General features: G+C 38.2%; 1 protein-coding gene across 9 annotated transcripts in view; it reads left to right on the top strand.

Annotated features, from left to right (window-relative positions):
* The window catches only part of DNM3 (dynamin 3), a 181477-nt gene that overhangs the window by 3951 nt on the left and 150940 nt on the right, over positions 1-26586 (top strand). For all 9 annotated transcript variants that reach the window (XR_010072176.1, XM_063343211.1, XM_063343210.1 and 6 more), the window contains exons 2-6: positions 13775-13848; positions 20729-20878; positions 22482-22685; positions 23251-23349; positions 24245-24405. Coding sequence is in view for 8 of the 9 variants with exons in the window: in XM_063343211.1 (XP_063199281.1) it covers positions 13775-13848; positions 20729-20878; positions 22482-22685; positions 23251-23349; positions 24245-24405 (688 nt within the window). In the remaining variant the exon portion in view is untranslated. The remainder of the gene's footprint in view (positions 1-13774; positions 13849-20728; positions 20879-22481; positions 22686-23250; positions 23350-24244; positions 24406-26586) is intronic.

The following is a 26586-nucleotide window of genomic DNA, read 5'->3' as shown; positions in this document are numbered from 1 at the left end:
TAAAGGCACAGATGGCAAGCTACGTTGTCAGGGCCTCTTTCTCCAGATTTGAATCAGAACCTTATTTTATTCTTAAAAATAGCAAGAAATTAATAATTAGATTTCAAAACTGAAAGCTCTTTGCTTCCTTCCCTGCTTAATATAATATAAACTGCATGTGGCTAAATAATTGTTTTATGAGATGTGAACTCTTGATTGTAAGCCTGTCAGTCATAATCAAAGAAGCATTTTCATTTTAAGAGCCTGAGGTCTGGTTTGGTAATACAGCTTTACGCATTTTGATGTGAGATGTTTTTGATAATCTTACAGCCACTGCATGTTATATAGCTATTTATTATGACAAAAGTACTAATTTTAAATATATTTTTTTTTCCAAATTATGATTCCTTGTGAGCTCAGTTCATTCTTTTTCCTTGAGATGGCGGTTGTGAAAAGACTGCGTTGAGTCATTAGGGAACAGAAAGGACTTTAAATCTGGCTGTTGAAGCAGAGAATTTTTCCAAAGAAAGTAGACACATAGTTAAATTGCATGCTTCCTGGAGGAGATATAGTTAAAATTGGTGCAGATATGTTATTATTTTAGTTAATAGTCTTCGACAGAAAAACTTTTTTACAGGAAATTCTCCTCTGTTGTGAAACAGGCATGAAAAAGCTAAGCAGGCAGAGATACAAACTGAAATGTGGTGCTGTCTATTCTTTTTTTAATCTTAAGGATCTTCTGGAAATCAGAATCAGCCACTCCTTTTCCTGACTAATTAAGCCATTGTACAGCTGTATTGAGTGTATTAGTCTAGTTATCAAAATACTCTGGTGTGCTGAAAGCAAGAATTGTTTCTGGCTAATCCATTAAATAGAAACAGCAGCAAATGAGACAGTGGCTCATTTAGTTTTTTTCCCCGAATACATTTTTACAATTAGAGGTTGAAGACCAAACTTGGCCATTTACGTGGAATATAGATGGCCTAGTTTTGTCCTTAAATGTAACTCTGATGTGGATTTTAAGTTCATTTTTATATCAAGTCTTGAGAATTGATATATGCGAAGTAAAGCAAATGTGCAGTCAAAAGCAGACATGCAAACAAGTATGCTGAACTTTTTTTTTTTCTTCCCCCACACGTAAAGTAAAAGTTTTCCTCTAAAACTGTTTTGAGGATCTGTCTCTCCTATTTCTGGCATTTAAATTTTACCAATGAAATGATTCATTCGATTTTAAGAAAAGCTGTACTCCATAATGAGGCATATTATAGGGAGCCCTGACCTATATTTTGGCATTTGAGTTCCGTGTATCAAGCAGTTTACAGATAGGCTAAATCAATAAGTAATGCTTAACACTTTTGTAAGGTGTACCTGTGAGAATATCTTTGGCGTACTATATACGGTTAGGGTATTGTAGTGCCTTAGTGAACACAAGCTTAGTATTTGAAGTCTGAGACACAGATTTCAGAAAAACCTCAAAGCACCACAAAGAGCAGCCCTTCAAAAAAAACCTCTGTCTGGACTTGAGTGCCTTCTGAGGAATCAGTGCTACAGATTCAGTGGCAGTTGTTACTGGAAGTTCAATCCATCAGGTGACTGCACACTTCTGATCATTTTTAAAGGTGAATAATCATCTAATGAGAGGTTTGTATGGGTTTTTTTTTTCCTTTTTCTATTCTTTTTTTTCAGACCATAGGTATCCACTTAACTTCATCTAAACTTTCCTGATTCTTAATAGAGAGGCACTTCTGAAAATTCAACAGATTGTCTGAGTCTCTAGGCTTTTGTATAATGTTATAAATCCCGATACTTGCTGCCTTCAGGAAGGAGCGCACATTTGGGATTTGGTAGTGTTGAAATCAACAAATAACAAGCACCTTTGTTGTCTTGTTGTTTCTTGATGGTCATTGCTCCTACTAATGTTTCAAGCTTATGTTATTTGCCTTGATGAAATAGAAAACAGCTTTCCAGTTTAGACAAATACCTGTTAACAATACGATTGGTTGGATATTCGCCTGAAAACATAGGGAGTGATGCTGCTATGGATTGCAGCAGAGAAGTACAGGTATGGACACTGTTCTCTGCCACTGATGTACTGTATGACCTCAGACTGGTTTTTAAACATTACCTGCATCTGTAGCCACATATATATGCCTGGAGTCTTTACTCTGTCTTAACTGTATGTAGGATTTAGATTTTTATTCCTTTAAGTTGCTTCTATTTCTAAAGGAAGAGGTTAACATATAAACTGAAAATCAGCGTGGGATAACTGTGATTGAAGTCTAAAAGTTGCTGTTATGCATTTCTCTGCTTTGTGCGATGGCTGCTTTAGGTACCTATATGGCACCAAAACTGAGTATTGGATTCTGCTTTGGACAGCTGAGACATAGCAGTGTTTCTTCTTCCCAAAAAGGAACCCTTGCTGGTGTTTAGTTTGTGCCTTTTAACAGTTTAGTTGTTGAGAGAGAATCGTGTTTGTGGTTTGCTATGCATTAGTTGATAAGTGAGCCAATTGATGGTATTATGTTAAGTATTCATGGGTTTCTTAAACAATGTCTGCCTAGATTGCAAGCACAGAGGGACAGAAGCCATTTTTGCTTTTTCTGGGTTTGGTGTTTGGTTTTATTTTTTATTTTTTTTTAAACAGTGCATTTCAGAATAAGGCCTTTAGTAAATAGGAGCCTGTGAACTCCCCTTGTTTGCTGTGCTTATGTGTAACGGGTTACTGGGAATCCTTTTAATGCTGTGTGTCTGCAGTGTAAAGCCTGTAGCGTAAATATGCTGAGAACAGGAAATGAGCATTATTTAACTGTGACCTTGCATCTTTTTCTTCAGCAAGTTGCATTGAGATGAACAAGGCAGCATTATTGAACTAGAAAGAAGCAAAATCCCATTTAACTGCATGCTGGGCTTTGATGTACTGCCAAGTACTGTTGTCTGTGATAGCCTCTGGGATGCAAAGGAGACTGTAGCTGTAGATAAGAGAGGTTTTCAACCAAAGTGTCTAGTGATAATGTCAGCTTTTATAATTTGTATGTGGAAGTTATGCTTTTAATTCAATACCTAGCATAGCATTTCTGCATCCTAGTTCCCTTGCAAAATCACCAACATTTAATTCTTCAGATATGCAGGAGATGTACTATTTGCTGTAACACAGCTAGATTTCCCCCCTCAGAGGTGATATAGTCAAAGCTAGGTTAATCTTTAGTACTTGGTACTTTGTTTACTGTGTACAGTGCAGATGCCTAAAAATGTACAGACGTATTCAGTAGTGCTTAGCTATAGAGGATGCTATAAAATGGTCTGTGTGTAACTCACCTGCAGAGAATAGGCAGGGCTCTGCGTGGCAAGCACGAGAACAACTGTAGACGTCTCTAGCCTCTGCTGCATGACAGTGGATGAAATGGGCTGTGTTGCAGATCAATTCAGCAGCGGAGCTGGAAGCTGTTGAAGAAATTTTAGCATAATCCATTAGAGGCAGTGTTGTGCCTTTGTGTGCTCACCTGTTAGTTTGTTCAGGTGCTAAAAAAATGTTGACAGAAGATCCCCAATGTCCGTCAGATCTGGGAAATAGGCTGGAAAGCTTTAGTTAGGAGTCTGCCCTGAGACTTCCAGCATTATGACTTTGTTAGCGTTCTGGGAAGTAGCAGCATAAAGCACTGTTTTGGTCAGACTTTTAGTATAAAATTTTCCTGTGGTAATAATTCAGTTTCTGGTGAGAAGAGAGATGGGGGATCATGACTGATATTGTATTTCAGTATTTAGCTAAACAGCCTTTCATTGTCATGGCAATATGTTCATTTGCACGTAGTACAGGCACAAAGCAGGATAAATAGGCAGGTAAAAAAAGGATAAAATGGCTAGAGAAAAGAAGTTGTTTGAAACACTTGGATCACTTGTTTTAGAAACGTTTGCCCTCCCCCCTTCCTTCTGTAGTAGTCTTTCTTTCTACAAATTCAGGCTTGCTTTATTCTGCAGTTCCCATTGTATATACATTCTGGAGGCAACAGAAGAATTGAATCCACTTATGTTCCAGCTCTGCAAAATAATCTGAAATGGCTTGTATTGTACCAAGAAAAGTAATCATATGGTTTGACACCTTGTCCGCCACAAAAGAGATAAATGTATTTTCACAATGCTTCTCGAGAGGCAAAGTTTTTTTGGGGCTTGACTGTGATGTGTCATAACTGATTGCATGCTATACCACTGTTTAAAAAGTCTGTCTTGATGGATGTGAGTTCAGGACAGTGTGACTTGGGACTTATTTTGTGTGTTTTTTTGACGACACCACTGAAATTTGCAATACCTAAAAGTTTTGTCATGACAGTGTATCCAGAAGTGAATTATTTGCTAAATGCAAGTAATTATGTAGTAGTTAGCTTCATGTAGCTGATATGCCTGCAGCGTTGGGGAGATGCTTTCTTTCTGATCCTTGCAGTCGGATATTTTTTTTCTGTTTATATCTGGTTATATTATAGAGGAAAACTTTTTACTTAGATCTTTTTTTAAAGAAACATTGTTAATAGTATTTGGCAGCTGTGAGTGATTAAAAAAACCAAACCAACAAACATCCAAATTCTATTTAGAGCACTGACAACAATTTAAAACGAGTAAAGAATTTTTGTTGTTCATTTCTTGTATGGAGATACAAAATCTTGCTGCATTAGTATTCATCCCGAGAATGGATGGGCTTTTATGCACCAACATCCTATGCAAATTAGTTCTTTCCTAAGAGCAAACATATCTGATTAGAGAGAATACAGTTGTTCTGCAAAGTCTGCTTCATCCTTTTCAACACAAAAATTCTTAGAATTGTTGGGGTTTTTTTCTTGTGTTTTGTGGTTTCTTCCTCTCCCACCCCCCCGCTTGGAATCGAGGGAGAGCACCGTTGGGCAGGAAATAGCAGAAGCTTTTGTAAAATATTAAAAAAGAAAGAGGAAAAAGGGCATTTTCACAAATGGAATTAGGATGATGCAGCAAAGTTTTGGATGCCTGCCAGGGAGGACAGATGCATCGTGCATACAGTGGCTTGCTGACGAGACTGCACATTGGCAGCTTCCCGATCTGTTAATACAGCAAGCCTACAGCCTGAGCATAATCACCGCAAACAGAGCACTGTTCATCTTACCACTCTCGTGGTTTTGCCTGGCAAGTTTTCATAGCTGTGTATGGCAAGTTTTCAGTCTTATAAACATTATCGAGACTTTAAAACTTTCTATCATGTAAAAGATATTTTTTTCTTAATACTGGGAAGTGCATCTTCTTTCTCTGCTTCAGTGAACAGGCTTGTCTTTTCTGTGCAGAAATGCAATGTGAGGGACTCTGCTGCCAAAACAGGACATTAGATTTGGGGTACTATTAATGGTTTGTGCCTACTTAGATTTCTGTTCAAATGTCCCCTACTTTGGAGAACCTGTTTACTCCATCATGTTTAATGGAAGACTTCACCACTGGCACTAGTGTAATTTTTGGCACTGATTTTCTCATAGCCCTCTAATGTTTACTTTAATGGGAGAGATGTAATAATTTCTGTCTGCATGTTGAGCAGAAATGCTGCTGCTACTTAAAGAAGGCATCTTCCAGATAAGACAGGAGTATAATGACAGTGTTTTTTAAGCCTGCTCTGTCTCCAGTCTTCTGCACAAAGAGGAAATCTCAAGCTTTGCTTTCTTGCCTTAGTGGTGCCTAAGCATTGTCACTGAACTTAGTTGTTATGGAGGTGCCCAGCTAGTGTGACTGAAATCCCTTGCCATCTTATTTGAAGTTCTTCAAGGGCTTTTCAAAAGTATCTTATTTCTCACCTTTAGAGTCAACACTCACCATATTCCCATGGTTAGGTCTGTTTGTGTGGATTTTTTTGTACCGTTCCCCTCTGGATTTTTGTATAGTTGGTCTCAACTCCATAAAGCAGTGAGGTAAGGGAGACCCAAAGGGCCATTTTAGGCTGCTAGGTTGCAGTGCTGTGTAAAAGTTTCAAGATTTTTTTTTTTTATTACTATTCTTGATTCAACTTGTGTGCTTACCTGAAAGTGATGGATAGGATAATTGGGGTGTCCCTGCTTTGGCTGTTCGGTTCCAGTAGTTCAGCGGTGGTGATGAAGGACACTGCTGGGCTGGAAAATGGCTTTTCAGAGACACCAAGTTTATCCGCTCTGCTTGAAAGGAAGAGGTAGTTAACAGCCCTAGGATGTCTGAATACTCAGTTTCTCACCCCTAAAGACGCGTCCAAACTGCATGGGCTGCAATGTGTAGTTACTGCTCCTGGGTATCGGACTGCATCTTGATTCAGCAAGTTAATTAAAATGATCTCTCAGTTGAAGGAAGATTTACCTTGAAAGAATGATTACTGCAAACTCAGACCAAACTTCATTAGAGAACTTGAACTAAGCACTAAAGTGTCATGATAAGGATGCCACCATCTATGCTGTGTGGTTTATAAAAAAACCCTGGAAAGAATGTTATAGAGCTTTAAGAGCTCATATATCAGAGATCACTGAAAATCCACAGTATCTTAATGCCTTTAGCTTGCCTAATAGGCCTAATTAAGATAGGTATCACTGGTCTTCAATAAAGAGGATTAATTATTTTGTGCATCTTCTTGTAAGCCCTGTTATGTTAGGCTGAGATTTTGCAGCCGTTGAACAAAGCTGTAGGAGACTCTCTTGATTGACAGACATTGTGCCAAAACAAAAAGCATTTACTCTTCTGTAACTAATGAAAGGAGGTGAGGGATCAAGTGGTGACTGATAATAAGAGTTGGTGTCTGTACTTTGAGCTAATGAGGAACGGCATATATAGCCAAATACCAGTGTGATGCAGAAAGTGATGTATACTACTGTATCACTGGGGGGGGGGGAAGCCAAAAAGGTGTGTGTTTGAGAACATCAAAGCACAATAGAGATAGTCTTTTAAGGCTTCTGAGACTTCTTGAAAATGTGTCCTGGGGTTATCTTTGTACTGTCATTTGGAGGTAGAGGAATTGTGCTTCCACTAAGGAAGAATTGTGCTTCTTCCACTAAGGAAGAATAAATAGAGTGATGTCCAGTGTCAGTGACGATAAGCTTCCCTGAGAAAATACTTCACTCGACATTATGAATTTGATTCCTAAGAAAGATCTGTTTAAATGCAAAGTACACTTCCCATCGTTTGGACGTACCTTACTTTGTAATGAACAAAAGCACATAAAGGATCTACTTGCTGGGTCCTCCGTGGTGTTGGTGAGCGCAGGAGCAAGAGCAGGTGAGATAGAAAGAACATGGTTGCCAAAACTGGTCTTCAGATGTATATTTTTAGAATTAAGAGCTCCTTAGTTATAAATTAACTGTGTTTGGTTTGGGAGTTTTAGAAAGCGAACCTAAGGAAAGAACTGTTAGAAAGAAGTTAGAAGGAAAGAAGTTAGAAATTCTTAATGCCTCTTATCTGTAGGTGTACACTTGGACCATGCTTTTCCCTGTTTTGTTCTTCTGTAGCACTTTGCATTGAGGCTAAATATGATAAATGCAATAAAAGTGAAAGCTTTTTGTAGCCCTTCTGTCCAGTGTACATTTGCCACAGAACTGGGAGGCGCTTGGCGGTACAGGCACATGTAGATGTTCGCTGTGAAACAGTGCGTTCTTTTGCACAAGATGCAGCCACAAGTGCTACAAGTGTGCCAGGCTGGAGTTGTATAAAACAATAAACACTGTGTTGGAAAAAAGCCCAGGAAAACTGTTGACTTTTGGCATAACTGCTTCCTATTGCAATTGAAGCTATGTTGCAGTCCTTGGTAAATCTTGGGAATAAAGGCCTGGGTGGAATGCTATTGCAGCAGTGTTGTTCATATGAGCAGCCCGTGGAATACGGCCTTTCTGTATTTTAGGGAAGGCTTTATAAGTAGTATTATCAATGTTTTTTGGCAAAACGAAGTAGATATAGATGGGTCATTTGTGCTTTTCTGTAAGAGAATTATGACTCTTGTCCTGAGCCTGTTTTGTTTCTACCCTTTCTGAAAAATGTGGAGGCTTTATCTTTGGAGGGACTTCTGTTTGTTTTTTTTTTGGGTTTTTTTTTTTTTTGACAGTTCATCACTATCAGTTTTACTTGTTCCTAGCTTTTTAATTAATGCAGTTACTGTGTAATCATTGACATTTTCCTCCATTATTTGATTTGCTGGATTCCCCCTGTGTTTTATATGAATTAATCACCATTTATCCTGTATAATACTGACTGTGTAACTGATCAAAGTGCACAACATTTCTCAGTACTATACTAGCAAAGTTAAGCAGATTTAAGTTACTTTTTTGAAACCATGTTTAAGTGGTGACAATGCATCCACGCTCTTCACACAAATGGGGAATTCTTCTGTTTGGTCTTTTTCTTTTTTTCTTTTTTAAAAATAAGTTTTTTCTAGTGTGCTAGAGAGCTCCTAAATGAAAATTCTTCTCCTACCTGCAAATCCCCTTGGAACACATTATATTTAGATTTTGTTTGCTATGTGTTTGTTTCTTTGTAAGCTATAGTCCTGCATTATAATGAGACAACCTTGCTGAAGGAGCCCCTGTTTAGTTTGCTTTTCAGCATTTGTTGTGGTTTAACCCCAGCTGGCAGCTAGGATCACGCATCTGCTCGCGCAGTTCTCCCTCTTCCTCCCCTAGAAGGGTAGGGAGAAGAGGGAGAAAAGGAAGGGAAAGGGGAAAAAAAAAACCTCATGGGTTGAGATATAAAGACAGTTTAATCAAACAATAACAGAAAAAGGAAAATAATAATAATAATACTAATGGTAAAATAGTATACAAGATACAGTAACACAACACCAGTCACTCTCACCACCTGGTGAATTGGTTGCCCAGCCTGTCCCAAGCAGTGATCGTGGATTCCTGCCCCCCGGCCAACCCCCATTTATACACCGAGCATGATGTCTGTTGTATGGAATATTCCATTGGCCAGTCCATTGCTCTGTTTATGCTCCTTCTCAGCTTCTATGGGAAGCTGAAAAAAGTCCTTGAATAGTAGAAACATCACCTAGCAACAATTAAAACAATATGCATTATTGACATTCCTTTCATACCAAATCTGAAACACAGCAACCACTAGAAAGAAACCACAGCTGAAACCAGGACAGCATTTTACTATGGTTTCTGCCCTTTCTGACTTTTGAAAGCGTGTTCCCATTTCTTCTGTGGGACTCTCCCCATTAATGATTTGTCTAATTACTTTTTCAGCTTATTTGCTTTCTGATGGTCGGTCAGAGAGGGTGGTATGATAAATGAAAGACAACACACAGAGACATGAACTTCCTTTTCTTTTTCTCTTCATTTTTTCTACAGTAAAGTTGTCTACTGTAGCAAAGGTCAGACCCCTAACTCTCCTGTTGTTATAACCTGCTAAGGTGTTGGTATGGCCTGTGTAACTTCTTTCACCATCCTGTGACATCAATTTTTGAGACCTGGGTTTTAGCAAGTCAAATTCAAACTAGTATCTGCTACATTTATGCCTTAAACAAACGTTTTAGTAGATATACTTGTCCAGATCTCTGATACTGGAAATGGGCTGTATTAGAGAGTGAAGACAGTATAGTTTATGTTGTGCAATATGATGTGAGTAATTTTATAGTTTTTAGGGTAAAAATTATTTGGCCGTGAACATATTTTGCTCTTGAAAATATTTAATGGTATTTTAACAGATGTGTGGATTCTGGGTTTGGAGAGTTATTGAAGTGGTGTTCTGGACAACCTGGTTTCTTGCATCTTATTTGCGTTTGATATGTTCGGTACTGGTTAGGCATCACTGGACAGGCTTTGCTGCCAGTCTCCCAACTGTCATGTCACAGCAGCGTTGCTGCTGAGCTGGTATAGCTGGTGTCAGCAGAGTACCTTTCGCTGAAAATATTCTGAGAATAAATAATAATATTATTTATATAATAATACAGAATAAAGAATAAATATAAAAATATATAATCATATAAAATAAAGATGAAAAAGTAGTTTGATTCTTAATGTAGCATGCATGTCTTTTAAAGGAGTATATATTCATTCCCAGCTTTATTCTTGCACAGTGTGTTTCATTCTTGTTTCCTGCACCTTGTTAAGCGATCTTGCAGTTGTGCACGCAGGTACTCAAAGGCTCACTACCCTACTGCAGAAGACAGCCTTTTCTCTCCCTTGCTGGTGTCTTGGTGCTCAAATTCTCAGGCGTGTCCTGTTTTCTAGATGGATTTCTTTACAGCCGCTTCAACTCTGACATGATTCTTTTCCCAGTGCTCGCTAAACTTATCTGTACGAACTGACCAAAAGGTTTGGAAACCTCTCAAACCTGTCTTTTAAATAACATTAAGTGTGCCACCGGGATGTCGAGGGACATCAGGACGTCACCGTTTTGGTCAGTAGGATCCTTTGTAACTTGGCTGTGTTCAGTCCTATCATATTTCTTGCTGCTGAAGCTTTTTTTTTTTGTCTTTTTAAAAAAAAAGTATTTAGGTAGATGTTTTGGGGAAAAAAATGAGGGTGTGGGGCCATTCCTGATACTCTGTTGGGTTTTCTTCGGCACCGCTGGCAAACCCTGCATAGAAATCTTTCCATATAAAGGGGAGGGGGAGAAGACCTGCATCCTGTCTTGTGGATGTCAAAGTAGGCATTTCTGCAGAAGCAGTTGTACAGTTTTTAATATGATTCCCTTGCTGCTAGAATTGTAATGTGGTACTATATTGCTTTTCCTAAAAAGGTGCAAGTTATGTCTTAGATTCGACTTACACTTGTGTGTGTGTTTGAAGAACCGCCTTTTTCTAGAAGTAGAGTTTACGTACTTATTTGTAACATTTGCTTTGGGCTGTGCAGAGAAAGTGCACAGATGCCATTGCCTTGTGGCTGAAGCTGAAATTTCAAATGTTTTAAAAAAAAAAAAAAAATTCCCTGTCCCTGTGAGGACAGATTTATTAATTGAGGCCAAAGTTTCTTTCATAGAGATAAAATACACATTCAGTAGTTAAGGGTTGGGGAGTGGGGGAAGTCTCCTGAACTCTCCCCATGAATCCTTTTTATCCTCATTCTTTGTCATTTTTTCTTCTTCAAACTGTACATCTGAAGCAGAAGCCTTATGTCCTGCTGCTGCACGCTGTTTAGCTGGTTATGTGATCAACACAGTTCGCCATCTAACCAAGCAGGAACCTCTCTCTGCTGGTGCTTGCTTGAACAGATAATAGACTTTTTGACAACAGTTCAATTTGTTAGAGAGGGTTATCGAATGCCATCTATTTTGGACTTAAGAGAACGTTCTGAAGCAAAATCAGTGTTGTTCATTTCTATCTAATTTTGCTGTTGAGGGAAGGTCCATGTTGTATAACTGGGAGTTGCATTAATGCAGTGTTCTTTATCTCTGAATGTGCTTAGTCTGAAGCAGAAAATCAATAAGTCTTTTCAGCCTTTGGCTCCCTGAAGAAAGATTTTACTACCTCCTGTGGTGCTGTAGAGGACCCTAGTTTGTTTTTTGATCAGTTTGTCCTGACTGGCAATTCCTTTTAGCTTCTTGATGGAAAAATGATTTATTTATTTATTTTAAATAAGACCTGAAATGCTTGAAAACCAAAGTGTGAAACTCTCATGTCAATAGGCGTTTTCTACATCTTGAGCTACTTTGAGTGCACACAGAGAAATTAATATGTTTCTACTAAAATTTTCTCCTCTTCCCCATAAGGAAATATCAGTAGATGACACTTCACCAAGGCACAGGTTTCTCTCCGCTGGTAGGTGTTGAAATTGTGATAGACCTTTTGAAGGCCTTTACCATCTCTCCAAGGTAGTTCTTGTATCCTGTTGCACTCTCAAGTGTTGTAAAACATCGCAGCAGATATAAATCAGTACGTGTGATGTTTTTGCATTATCTTTGCTTTAGAGATTACTTGAATTCCTAATTAATTGTACTTTTGCCTGCAGATCTGTATTTGACTAGAGAAGTTAATGAGCTAGCTTGTGTTTGAGCAGCCTCTCCTTTTATGGTGGGCTTTAGTTTGCAGAGTAATCACACTGTAAGCATACATTAACAGATACTGAGAAAGTGAGACTTTTATTTTATCTAGAAATTAACATTCTTTCATTCAAAATACTGGGGACTTCTAAAGTGGTGTGGGCCACAGCTGACAGTCAGTCTTGTTCCTCAGAGCCTTAGAATTGCTCGCTTATGTGATTGTTTTTTTTTTTTTTTTTTGATGTCTAGATGTTAGATTGTGAAGGAAATCTTTATATCATGAGTGGAGTTGCCATGTTTCTTTTCTGCAGGCTGCCTAAAGCTTTGTCACCTTGTTGGTGCTTGTGGAAAGAGGTTCACTGTTGTTGCATTCCTGAGCCTGTCTTGGCCTGGGACTCATCAGACCTAATATCCTCTGGTGTGCACAAATAATATCCTGAAGTTTGATGAAATATTTGTGTGTTTTATTTTTCATAGATGCACTTTTTAGGCTTGTTTTAAACCTTACACGTTTGTGTGCCATCTTAAAAGAACTGCTAAAATCAGGCATCCGTTAAGTAGCACAAGGTCAGTATCGAGATATGCAATGATTATAAGTAAGATCTGATTTCTCAAGTGGCTTGAGCAAACCCATCTAAGCAGTTCTGTCTAAAGGCTGACAGGGCTGTATCGTTCTTCCTTTGACTCTTTTGTCCTTCTCCCCACCCTGGCCAAACACACTGCCCATGCCTGCCTCACCCTTCGTACTGGCACTTGCACATGTGTCAATGTGGTCAACCAGCTCAGCTCTGCGATTTGACTGAAAATTCATGCCCTAACCATTTGCCGCATTGCTTTTCACCGGAGCTGCAGAGGTGAGTTAGCAACGCTGCTAAGGCAGGCAAGAAGGTGATTCAGCATCCCTGCTCAGGCAGGAAAAAGAGGAGGATTTCAGTGCACTTAAGCTGATTATGAAACTGGCTGTTTACCTCTGAATTTTATTCCTCTGAAGATGCTTATTTGAAGGGAGCACTCTTCAAAGCCCCTCACTGAACCTGATCTCAAAGTTTGTCAGAGTTTAATACGTATGGCAACTGGGGAAGATCCTGGAGAAAAAAAAAAAGTCTCTTATTTTGCTTTGGGTTTCTGATTATTGGTTTTGCAACTAACAATTGGTTAAAAGTTTTTCTAGAGTTTGAGTTACATAGGGAGCCTCCTTGTCTTTGGGGGCATGGAAAGGATCATGGGGATGCATAATGATATGACAGAGTTGACTTCGCTTCATTGTTTGCTTTCTGGTCCAAGGATACCCTCTCCTACTGTTCCAGAGTACTTCTAGTGTTCAGCTTTCACTCAAAAACTTCTGGTGGATGTGTTGCTGGAAAAGTTATTTGGGGATTTGAACTGGCAGGAGTTAAGTGTCTGAAAGAGTAGGTGCAGAGTGCCAATTTGGTTTGTCCAGAGCTTTGGTGTGGTGTGTTGCAGTGTGTGTATTCATATGTCCATATTCTCTTCAAATCAAGTATACGGTGAGGACACATTTATTTTAGAGAGGCTGATAAATATGGACATTGCTTCAGGTACTCTTACTATGCAAAGTGAATTTTGAGATGTTATGTATGATGGTCATGAAGAAAGAGAGCTGGTAATGCCCCAAGACAGTAATTTAGTTTTAATCCATATTTGTCTAATGACCTATTGCTATCCTGAACCAAAATCAACAGCCCTACTTTATAGTAGTGTTTGATGTAAATCTGTCCCCATCAACTTTCCATTTTCGTTGCAGCTGAAGGTATAGAGGAGGCTCCGAATTAGTCCGATATCTTATGTAACCGGACAGTGCTTTCTGGGTAGTAACTTTTTTTTTTTTTACTGTTTCTAGGGATTTTCTTCCACGAGGTTCAGGAATTGTAACAAGACGACCATTGGTCCTGCAACTCATCACTGCCAAAACAGGTAACCTCTTTCTCTTTTTGGTTCATTGCTTGGACAAAGTGCTGATGTACTTCAGCAGGAGGAAAAAAATCTCTAGGAAAACTTAAGCAGCGTGAAGAAAGTTGCAACTAGACTGTCTGGAACAAAGGCCTGCTGCTTCAAAACTGTATGCTCAGGACCATCTAATCTCATTGTCCTATCTGGGAAAACAGTAAAATGTAAATCCTAGAGCACATAGTAAATTTAATCCAAGATAAAACTTGAACCAGTGGAGAAACATTATTACATACAAAGTGTTTTAGAAATTAGCTTTGATTTATTCATTTCTTGATGAGCTTTACAGTTGTATTGGTTAACACACCAAAATTGCTGTACTTCTGCCTTTAACTCTTGCTCCAGTGCACACAGATTTGATTCCACACAGCTTGTTTTCGTGACTTGTCTTTTTTGGTTGGGCTCACTGCACTAAGTAGAGCAGAAGGTAGACTGGGGGAGAAAGAGGCTTGTGTGTATTTGTCTGGTCAAAAATAAGAATACAGGATGTGTATAAACTGAGCTATATGATGTACTGAGATTGTGCATGAGAATTCATCACTTTGTACTCTTCCAAGGGGCACTTAATCTGCTGTTGCGTAGCTCAATTCCCTAGCATATGTAAGAGCAGCTATGGTTTTCCATCATTCAATTTTTTTTTTGTTGTTGTTGCTGCTTCTGAACCAATGTCAGCAACAAAATTCACTGGTTTACTACTGACTTCCACTTAAAATAGTAAAAAGAAATGAAACAATATCCAGAACAACATTTAAAAATAAAAAGTGCTCTTTAAATTATGAAACTTGATGAAACTGGGGAAGAAACAAAGTTGAAGCTGCCTGTAGAACTTTAGTCCATCCCAATGTGTGAGGTGTAACTAAGTTTTTGCGTGCATTTTTTTCCTAAAAGGCCTTTCTGTTGTTCAGCAGGAAGGTAGGCTTCAATCTGCCTAGGCTGCAGGTTTTTTCCTGAATTACTGCTTGTACGACACAGTCATATTTTCATTGCCTCTATGAAATTTTCCATAGTGTTTATACTGTGGAAGAGAAAGGAAAAACTGTGGAACCCAGTGTTTCTGTATGCTCAGCTTCGAAACTTCAGGATTTTCAAGTGTGCGATATGCTTATAGTGCTTTATATATATAATAAAAGATAGAGTTCATTTTAGTTGGAGATATGAACACTTGCCATTTCTGCATATCTGGCTTTAGACCTCTGACACAGCATGCAGAACACTCTAACCTTGAGTGGTTAAATACTTATTTCTAGTCATCCACCCTAAACTTACTTAGCTGGTCTGTATTGCCCTATTTTGTAAAATCATGATTGTCCCCTGGTTAAAGGGGCAATGAAACGGCTTCTCTCTCTTTCTGGTATTTTCCCAGTTAATATGTTCACATAGTATTACTAGCTTTAGGTAAGCCTTTAGGTTTTTGTATAGGTACCTTCTCTGCTGAAAAGTGGTTCTTCATTATAACTTAAATAACACAACAAAAACTTTAGAAATTCTGGAGAACTGTGCTTCAGCCTAATTTTGTGTTTCCTGGATGTCAAGACATATTTCTTTCTCCCTGTGGGAAATGCTGTATGTTTCTTGTTTGGGATTAGATGCCAAAACCTTTGAAACTGCAGGCTTTAATTATTTTGTTACTTTCTTTAAACTTTGTTCCATAGTTGTTTTTTTTGGTGGTGAAATTCCAAATAACTTTATCTTTTAAGCCACCTTTATCTTTCTGGACTAATTCTAAAAAAAAAGAAAATAAAGAAAACTGCTTAGAGAAGCACAATGTTCTTTTACAGGAAGCAGATGCTGGACTGATTTTTATCAAGTCCATAATTATCTAAAATGTTATAGAAAGTAATCAAGAGGACTTCTTGCTGCTGTAGCAAGCTTAACTGATCTCTAGTCCTAGGATCTTTCCTGACTCTTTTAAAAGTAACTGTTCTTAAACTCAGAGTATTCCTTGGGAGGGAGGGGACACGTTTTATGTACGTACATGTAGACATGCAGAGATGACTGCAAGATATTTTAGCAACATTTGGGAACTGGCTGAGAGTCTGTTTGGAATGTGAATTTGATTGAAGGAAGAGGTTAAAGCTTCATTTAACTTTGAGTCATTGCACTAAGGGATGAAGATTGGCAGCTGAGGCATTTGTGCACACCCAAGCAAGAAGAAACTTTGACCGCTCGTTATTAGAGTTGGATGTGTCAGGAAGGGTGCAGCAGGATTTGATAACGAGGAGTTATCAGGGGCCCTCCAACATCTGAAAGGTCTGACACAGCTGGGTAAAGAGCTGGTCTCTTTATGTGCTTTAAAAATTCAAGTATGCAAGAGGTAACACAAAACAATTAAGAAATTTATCTCATGAGATGTGGAGTATTTTTTTAGAATTTTGTTTACTTTCTCTTTTTTAAAAAAATTTGTGTAATTAGTACAAAACTATTTTGTAGTGACCTGTTGACCTCCCTTAACCCCTAATGTTTTTTGCTGGGAACAGTACAGTTCCTAAATGGCTTTACATCATTTGCACTTCCACATCCATGAAGATACTGCACTCTGCTGAAATCTTGGAGGTAAAGACAAAGGTCTTTATATTGCAACTAACAAGACAGTCTTTAGTAGTTGTGACTAGTTTCCTCCAAATCTGATAATGTGAGAATACCTAGTAGCATAGAATAAGTCAAAATATGGATGATAAAAATAATTTACAGTACTCTGAAGGACTCTGACTTGTTCTTGACTATCCTACTTTGAGTCTCTTTTGGGACTGCCTAGCTGCATTTCAAGTGAAATTGTAAATGTGTAAATTACTGCACTGGCTAGAGGAGAGAGGGGGGGTGGGAAAAAAAAAAGTAAAGTAAATCACCATAAGGTTCAAAGGACATTCTGATTATTTTTTTTTTTCTGAAGTCTTGCAGGTGCTTTCCTTTATTGAAGTTGCTGAGTTTTAATGCAACTATCTTTTGTTGTGAGGCTACTCCTCAAGCACACCCATCTTTTATTGCCATCTGGTGGCAAAAACAATCCTCTTACAGAAAATGAAAAAAAATATAAAAATAACTTAGATTGGGAGATCATTCATGTTAGCTGAAATAACCAGACTTCATCAGCAGGAAAGCATCTGGAGGTCTTCAAAGACAAAAACTATAAAGGTGCTCCAGTGCCAGTAGTAGGGGAGGGACTGGGCACTTTGCAGAGAGGAAAGGAAGACAGTGGCTGCCATTTTCTGCATCCCACCCTCTGACAACAACTCATTCATGTGATAAGCAGGGATGCTGTAGACACTAGTAAAGATTTGGGAGGTGCATAGCCCAAAAGTCAAAATGTGACATCACCGTGGGGAAGAGGTTGTAGTGACTGGTGACCCCTTTCTGAGACAGGGAAAGACTCATCACCCAAATGGAGGAAGAGGGATAGTGCTGCTGGTCTGAAACCTAAACTGAAGCTGTTAGTGTAAGGTTGCAGAGACTGCAAATCTTTCTTTGCAACTGCAAAGCTTCCTTGCTGCTGTCTGTGTGTGTGTCTGGAATAACCCGAGCTGATCAGCAGTGACTGCTGAGGTCTGGCAGCATGGGTTTGAGGGCTTAGCCAGTTCTCCCATCAGCGTGCTATGGGGTAGGGGCTTCAGCTCATGGTGGGACTAATGAATCATACCCACGAATACTTGGTTTTTCAAGTGGTTTTGCCTGGAAGGTTTTGCGTCCTTCATCCCAAGCTGATGCTCAGTGACATCAGGAAAGATGATATCCCCTCATTGAAAGCCTGGACAATGGCTCTGTATTTGCCCATCTTCAAAGAGATACTGAAGAAAAGTGACAGAAAAATCAAAGTTCACTTATAGGAAAAAGGAATCTGTAATTAGTTATTAACTAACGATCTGAAAGGTACTTGAGATGAATAGCAGCCAACACAAATTCATCAAGTGGAAAAAAAACCCCATCATATAAGTCTAATTACTTTTTTTATTACAGGGTAGCATGCTTGTAAATAAAGGTGTGGTAGGTGTCTTTTATCTTGGATTCAGTAAGGGTTTTTAAATTATCTCATGTATTTCTAAGGGCTGTTCCATGTCTCAGCACATGGTGCACCTAACTTGGCTCTCTTTAGCTTATGAAAGGTCTCAAGTGCGTATGTAATTTAAATGGTATGAAAATAACAATGGCTATTTATTGTTAATAACAACAGAACATTGTGCTAGATTAAATCATAAAAGCATAGGGAGAAATAACTCACAGGAAAAACAAGGAGCATTTTCAAAAATGTTATCCCATAACGCTTGTTTGTATGATTTGTCTAATTTGATCAAAATTTAAGAGAGAAATAATCACTTATCATGATGCTTGCGGTTGGATGCTCTAAAGACAACTATCCTATGGTAGCTTTTTCATTGTGTTCTCCGAGGTGCTTTGAATGAGTCTGGGGAAAAAAAAAAGTATTCTGCATACGAAGACAATGCTTAAATTTTTTATCAACTTGTTCTTTCTCATAATGTAACTTCAGTTTTATACAGAAAATACATGTCTGAAAACTAGGCGTTAGGCAGGATCACTTTTTGTTGTCTGGCTTCATGTTCTTTCACACAAAAATGTAAATAAAGCGTTTTCCTAGTATTCCTTTGTGTATGAAAGCTGAAAACTGAAGATTGCATTAAAGTATGTGCTTAGCCAGTCTCGCTGAAGGCATCACCGCCAAGGACAGGCTAAGGGCTGGAAGGAGCAAAACAAAGCGCTGTTTGTTCATTTGAATTTTTATTCTGTAGGCTGTGCGCGGCACCACAGGTTATGAACTGTTGTAAAGTCTATTCCTTCCGAACTAGTGGGACCACAGATGTCACTGGGAGGAATGAGCTATTGATAAATATTAACACGCTAAAAAGCAGTAAACGTTTTTATTTTAATTACCTTGAAGCCATTTCAGATAGGGACTCTTTCTGTTACTGACTGTTAAGTGGGACAAAGAGGAAAAACTGATTACAACTAGGCACCAAGTATTAATTATTGAATTTTGAAATATTTTTCTGAGAAAATCTGATGAACCAGTGAAAAAAAAGAAAGTAACTAAGAACACGTTTTGTTTTATGCCAGGAGCAGTGCATGAAGAACTGGGACAAAATAAGAACCACTTGTCAGCTCTTTTTTTTCAGTAGGTAGCTATTTTTCAACTTTGAGATGACAGATTTTACAAATGTGAATTCTCAAATGTGCTAGAGCAACTGAGATATTTTTTTGTGCACCATATTATCTTTCACTTTGGAATATTTGAGTACTCGTTGTTCGTTTTATTAAACAGTTGACAATGAAGCATACAAAAACCCCGTTCGTTGTCATTTTGCTGCTAGAACTAAAAAGGAATAGAAGATATTCTGGAATTCTTAAATTGTCAAAAATAGACGGAAGTTTTTGTTAGGTCGTCCCTTATTTTTAAAATAAGAGATGTATTATTTTTGTCTTAACAAGGGTGGGTTTCCTTGTCCCTTGCGCTTTGAGTCTGGAGGGATTATGGTATTGTAGTGCAGAAAGGTCGGTGTTTGTTGTTTTTCCCCTCCACTCCTTTTTTGGCTTTAGTTTCCTTTAACTGTTGTTATGATTTCATGTGTGGTTTTAACTTTTTTTTTTTTTAAACAGCTCTGTCAACAATAATAATAAAGTGACTTTTCAGAAACAGACTTCAGTATTGATACGTGGGGGCCTCCATTAATCTGTATTCCCAGATCAGGTCTCCTGAGCTGCTGTTCTTTCTTTGAGTACCAAGCAAGCTCTTTGCCCTGATGTTTGAGGGCTTTTTACCAAGAAATGTTTTCTAGGGAAGAAACACCTAAACGGAACTTTGAGATCAGGCCTTGATTGTGGGATGAAATGAATATACATAACTCGGTCCAACCTCTTTCCAGTCCTACTGCTTAGACCTTGTGGGGATGGGATGTGAGCATATATCTGTGATTACCATTTGTGTCATTATTTCTGATTACAGCCTTGCTATGTGAGAGAAACTTTTGTGTTCAGTTTTGCCCTATTTGAAGGAAGAAACTCCAGTTTTAAAATCCTGAAGTGTAGTTTTGGTTAAGTACCTCTAGGGCAGGAAATTCGGAAGGATACAATAATAAGTATCAGTATTTGGATTCAAGAGTCAAAACAGGGGCCTAGTGTCAAGTTCGAGTCTAACAAATTAGACTGTATCTATCCCTGATTCCTGGTTGATGCTTTTTTAAGGGAAGAGAGCAAGTTGTATGATATTGAAGACTTAGGAATTCATTGTGTTGTTCTCCCACTTCGGCAAAATCACAGCTGTATCTACAAAAGCTTTTACAAACTTCTTAAGCATGGTTTGGATTTAGACTACACAAAGTCTTTAGGAAGTGAGGAGTTGTGTTTAAAAACATTACAGTGTTTTTAAGTCATGTTATTTTCATGATGAACTTGTAAAAATGTACAAAACCTCTTTGTTAAAATCATGTGTAACGTGGCCTGTTAGATTTTGAAAACAAATGCTAATAATCTTTCATGATACAGAACCTGAATTACTTTAATTTAGTGATGTTTTACAGGCAAGTGTAATCAGATGAAAACTCAGAAGCTAATTCACAATCTGTTCCTTATTCTATTAATCTAAACATTTTCTATTTGAGTCTTTCAGGTTGTTCCAGAAGATGACATGCTAAAGATAAAAGCAGTCAACTCGACTTTTTAACTAACTTTTTAACTAAGCTGGTTTTCATCTGTAGCATGTGCTTATATATAATGCTTTCCCGATATCCATGATGATGTGCTTTTGTGCTTACACATCTGAAGAATACTAGGGGCTTGAAAGTGGGTGTCCGAGTCTATAAGCCTGTGACATACAGAGTTGCTATTGATATTTTTCACACAGAGTATGCTGAATTTCTACACTGCAAAGGGAGGAAATTTACTGATTTTGATGAAGTTCGTCAGGAAATTGAAGTAGAAACAGATAGAATAACAGGAATGAACAAAGGCATTTCTTCAATTCCTATTAATTTAAGAATATACTCTCCACATGGTAGGTAAAATCATTCTACTTTGTATCTCTGTTGTGTAATGTATTTTTTTAGCTCTGTCTGTTTGGCTGTCTCCTCTTGTATGTGTTCTCACCGCTCAATTGGAAGTCTTCTGGGATGAAAAATCTTCTGAGATTAAGTTGAACCCAAAGTGGATATATATCTGGAAGAATCCTCAACTTCTCCATTGTTATGAAACCATTCTTTGGTGGAGAGCTGTTGCCACTAGAGCTGGGCAGAACACACACTCTCAGTCCCATTTAATATTCTTGTGATTTAAAAATATTCTCACTGCATCAGGATGAAACCAATCTCTCCCCCAGTGCATAAACCATTAGTTAGTAGCTTACTAGTAAAGACAAATAATCGGACATGGGAAACTTAGTGGCAAGAACTTCTTTTTGCCTCCCTCCAGATGGATTTCTTGATGAGTCATCTAGAAAGTCTCCTTGCCCTATTGGATGTTTATTGTTTGCTGTCCCTAAATATATGTTTAGACAATAATGGTGTTGGAAGCGGCTTTCTGTTGTAGATTGTAGACCCCCAGTATAGATGAAAGCTAGTTCTCTGGTTGCCATCTGCCCAATTTAATGAAGGCAATCTAGAGAAAATGTTTTGCATTGAATCTGTCTTGGATACAGGAGAAAAGTGGTTGAAGCACTTTATTTTTCTAGCCACCTCATCTCATGCCTTCATTGCGAATCAAAGGAAAGAAAGATTAAAATAAGAGGAGGGGTAATTAAAGAGATGATAAACCTCTCTGTGATATACCATGAGCAGCCTTGGCTCTGAACATATGCCCCCGAGCCCTTCTCTGCTCTACAGATGTGGCACAGCCAACTGGAGAGGAGCTTAACTAAACACCCTGCCTCAAATCTTGTTTGTTGAACATGCTGACTCTAGGAGAAAGTGAAATTTTCCTACATAATGCTCTTACTTTGGTTTATTAGGATCAGTCTTTTAGTTCAGCAACTGTTGTCTGTGTTAGCCAGACCCCAATATATTTCTAGTGTTTCTAGGAATGGCATTTTTCTCATTCGTCTAAAGGATAAACAAACCCAAAAGAACAACATACCCCCAAAACCTCTTAATGGTTTTGCTATATAAGTTAGGCTAGCTATTGACTTTTTGGGAATTTTGTAATTAGAGACACTGTTGAAAGCATAATCAGAAAAGAACTGTATTAAAAAAAAGAAAAGAAAAAAGCCTGGTTTTCGTTGATTTGAAAGATGCTGTTGTTGGTGCTCCGGTTGGTGGAAAAAGCTCAGAAGGCCACATTCACTTGGCTAAGAGCCTTCAAGGATTTTCAGTATAAGTATCATTCTCCTATGCCAGTTGCAATGTTTAAAATATTAAATAATACTAATAAATCCAGAGATGAAAGACCAGCAGGGAAACAATTGTACTTTTCAGATTGTCAGGCATTTTGTTTGAACCATTGGCAATATTTATATACCTATAAAGGTAATTATGTAGGGGTTTATGTGACTAAAATTTGTCTGCAGCCATATATGTATGGCTTTATGTATAGACCTCTAAAGAGGTCTACTCTTTAGACATGTCTGGCGCACTAACCAGTTTTATGATCCTGTGTTTTCCATCTAGTATTAAGCCTGACTCTTATTGATTTGCCGGGAATCACTAAAGTGCCAGTAGGGGATCAGCCTCCAGATATTGAGCAACAGATCAGAGACATGATAATGCAGTTCATCTCTCGAGAAAACTGTCTGATACTGGCTGTGACTCCAGCTAACACTGATCTGGCTAACTCAGATGCACTGAAGTTAGCTAAAGAAGTGGACCCTCAAGGTGAGCATGATTGAACATAACCGCTTTTTGTTCTCAAGTGTAATAATGTAATTGGAAGTAATTGACCAACTCTTGTGTGAAATATAGTTTATAATATATAATATTGATGTTTATATATACATTCTCACGTAGGCTTCAACATCACAATAACTGTTTGTTAGCTCAGTATCGTTCAGGTAATGATGCTGTAAATGTATTTTTAAAACTTTGTCACTATCTCTGATAAGCAAGTGGGGCAATGCCTATTTAGAAATTTTTGTAGTACCTAGCAAAACAGACTGTGGCGCCAATGGGATTTCTGAATACTTGCGTCATAAACTTTTTACAGTCATGTCATAGGAATGCTGAATCTTGTTAAAGAGATTTGAGGAACATGTTTCAGCACTGGCAATGATGATCCCTTCTTTTCCAGACATACCATAACTTGCAGGTGTAGCTGGTATTGTGTGATACAAGCTTGGAGAACGTCACATATCTGTTGTGATATAATTGTAAGATTTAATTGTTCTTCCTGAATATAAATAATTCTTCGCTATCTTTTTACTCCTGCCTCCACCCCGGTAAGGCCTTAGGACCATTGGTGTGATCACAAAATTGGATCTGATGGATGAAGGAACAGATGCAAGAGAAATTCTAGAAAACAAACTGCTCCCTCTTCGTAGAGGTGAGAATGTTCAGAGGATGTTCAGTTGCCTATATTCTTTGCAATCCAGATGGTGGTTTGGGTAAGGGTGGTGTTTGGGAGTCATGGAGGTGCATCAGAGGTTATGCTGGACTTGATGAGTTCCTAGCTTTTATCGTTATCTATTCAGCAAACATAAAAAGGTGGCTGTGCTAAGAACATCCTGCAAGTAAAATAATTTATTTTTCTGGACCTGGAAAATACACTGCATATTCCAGAGGAAGCAAGAAACACCAGCACAAGTTGTTAGCCAATTTTCTCTTCTGTGCCGGGTTGCTGCCGCTTGTAGCAAAGGAACCTTTTTTTCTTTGCACATGACAGAAGCAAGCACCAGAGCTTTGGTAATCTCACTGTAAACCAAGTTTTGACCCCTTCCAGAAATTTTCCATGGGGTTGTTCTGGCAGCTACTGCCACAGTTGTTCAAGCTGTTAACAGCATCAAGAATTCTGATTCTTGTTATAACTTACTAGTGAGACCACCATCTCTTCCCATGGAGCATATTGGTCCAGCAAAAGAGAAGAAATTTTTGTGTATTTTGCTAATATATCATTTATCTATGTTGACTTGTGTGTATTTTGATTTTGTTTTGATTTTTTTTGTTTGTTTATTTTTGAAGTGGTTTCTTTGGGGTACACCAAAGTTTCAGATAATTCTGTATTTGAATCAGTGATTTAAAAGGAAGTATATCTGTTATACATAAACAGGATGAACAATTTAGACACTGTTAAGGTCATTACAGTACTTGTAAACAATATCTGAAATGCCTAAATTGGAAAGTTTGTTTGAACTGAGGCAGTCTACTTCTATTTAATATGAATTCAGTAGTTCAGGCAATAGCTGCACTGATATAGCAATCAGTTTTGTGTTTTGTTTTAGGTTATATTGGTGTTGTAAACAGAAGCCAGAAAGACATTGATGGGAAGAAGGACATAAAGGCAGCTCTTCTAGCAGAAAGGAAATTCTTTCTTTCCCACCCAGCATATAGGCACATGGCTGATCGGATGGGAACACCATATCTCCAAAAAGTTCTAAACCAGGTAAAACCTGAAGCCTTTGTGGTGAAAGGCAGCTTTTATAATGATAGGACTGATATAAAATATTTATTGAAATGAGTGTTGTCCTGCAAACCTCACTTATTCTTTCCTGCTTTTAACCCTTCTAATTTTCACAATGTAGTAAACGAAGCTGTATATTACATGCAGCATATGAAAACTTACTGTGAGATGTAGTTTTTGATTTTTACTGTCAGTTCTGCGCTCCCCTGTTCTCTTGAATACAGAATATGAACATAAAAAGTAAGATTTGTCTCCCTTCCTGGGAGACACCCTCCTATTCCTTAATTCATAGAATGGTTCAGGTTAGAAGGGACCTTAAAGATCATCTAGTTCCAACCCCCTGCCCTGGGCAGGGACACTTCCCACTAGACCAGGCTGCTCAAAGCCCTATCCAGCCTGGTCTTGAACGCTTCCGGGATGGGGCAGCCACAACTTCTTCTAGTTTAAAAGGATTTTTAGAACTCAAATTTAGAAATTAAGAGGGGAAAAAACCCAAATGACACATTTAGAAATTGTGTATCCTGAGGTTTCACTGTATGTCTGTGATGTCTATGCTTTAACCTCCAAAATCTACACTTTATTATAGTTTTTAATAGAACAGTGTACTGTATACTAATGATATAGATGACAAATATCGTAATCGGAACACTTTGTTCACATGACCTTTATTTTTGCCCAAACCTTTGTTTTATTTCTATGAGTCCATGCTAAACCACATCAGATCACAGCTTCCTTTAGCATGAAATAAAGGTTTATTTCCCAGTTACCTGGAGGAGAAATCCAACAGCTTACTGTCCCAGTGAAGACACTGCCTACAGGAGACCTGGAGGAGTATATAATTCCCTTCATCGTTTTGTGTCTTTGGGTATTACTCTTTTCGTAGCACCGTCCCTTAGCCTGAATAACATGTGACCCTAATGATGATGTGCCTCAGCAAGTTTGAAGAGGAAAAGATCAAGTCGTGCCTACCTCTCTAAAATTACTGGTGATGCTATGATTTATTTTTTTTTAATTTAGTTTATCAGCTGACCAGTGGTCTTGGCATTCCTACAAGTTAAACTTGATAGTGTTTTTTCCAGTTCACTGTCAAATTGCAGCCTTTGGTCTGGAATAGACAAAGACCAGGTCAGCCTAGCTTTGTCCATTTTGGACAACAGCTGGAAACAGCAGAAAAGTTATTGATTAAGGTAGGAAACTAAGTGGCTGGCCTGCATAATTTCTTGCTACGGTGACTTTGGAGCTGTAATTTGACAGCCAGGTTATGTCATGCTCTGGACTGGCTCAACAGGAATGCTAATGCCCTTTATTTGTGCCTCAGAACTAAAGTGTTCAGCAGGATGCAAGAAATTGCTTGTGTCCTGCAATTTTGGCTGCGTTTAGGATGTTTTGCCTCTCTTTATATCCTGAAAGTTTAATCCACATGTCTTAGTTTTGAGACTGAAGCATGGGCTGTATACACCTTTGGACTGTCTTATCTTCCTGATTTACATTATTTTATGTACTATTAACTCTTTTGTCAACTGTTTCATAAATCTACCTATTTCAGTATGAACTGTTGGTCTTCTGTTGCTATTACTGCGTGTAGAATATTATATATGGGAAGATAAGTTTCACCCGTAAGATATTAGGGATGTACTAGTCTTTGTGGTTTCAGGTAATATTTCAATTTCTCCGCATCCACAAGGTGGTGCTCCAGGGAAACGGCAGCTTTTGATTTTGTGCCTGTTGGTGAGCTGAACAACTTCTATTTTGAGTTTACATATCTTGGTATATGACATTCTTAATTTATAGCTTGTCTGACTGGGGTTGGGAAGAGGGTTTGCAGCATAGTGCAAGGAGTCCACTTTGTTTTAATCAAGGAATGGGTACAATGCATGAGAAATTTATGGCACAGGTAAGACATGGATAGTGCTGTCCAAACACATTACAATGTACCTATGCAAAACTAAGTGAGGTAAGTTAAACACAGATCCGATAAGCCTTTTTATATTCTCCTTCAATATATTTTCCAGTACTTCTAGGTATATTTTCAGAAATGAAAACCGACAGTCCTGAGTGGTAGAATCTTTTTCAGACAAAATTCAAATATTAAAAAAAGGCGAAGTTCTATAATCGTTAATAGGAGGGCAAAATCTCTTCCCTTAGTATACTCTGTACAAGGGA

The sequence above is a fragment of the Chroicocephalus ridibundus genome, chromosome 8, assembly GCF_963924245.1.
Source record: "Chroicocephalus ridibundus chromosome 8, bChrRid1.1, whole genome shotgun sequence".
In the NCBI taxonomy this organism is placed as follows: domain Eukaryota; kingdom Metazoa; phylum Chordata; class Aves; order Charadriiformes; family Laridae; genus Chroicocephalus; species Chroicocephalus ridibundus.
Note: the sequence above shows the minus strand (reverse complement) of the source record. Positions and strands in the feature narration are given on the sequence as shown.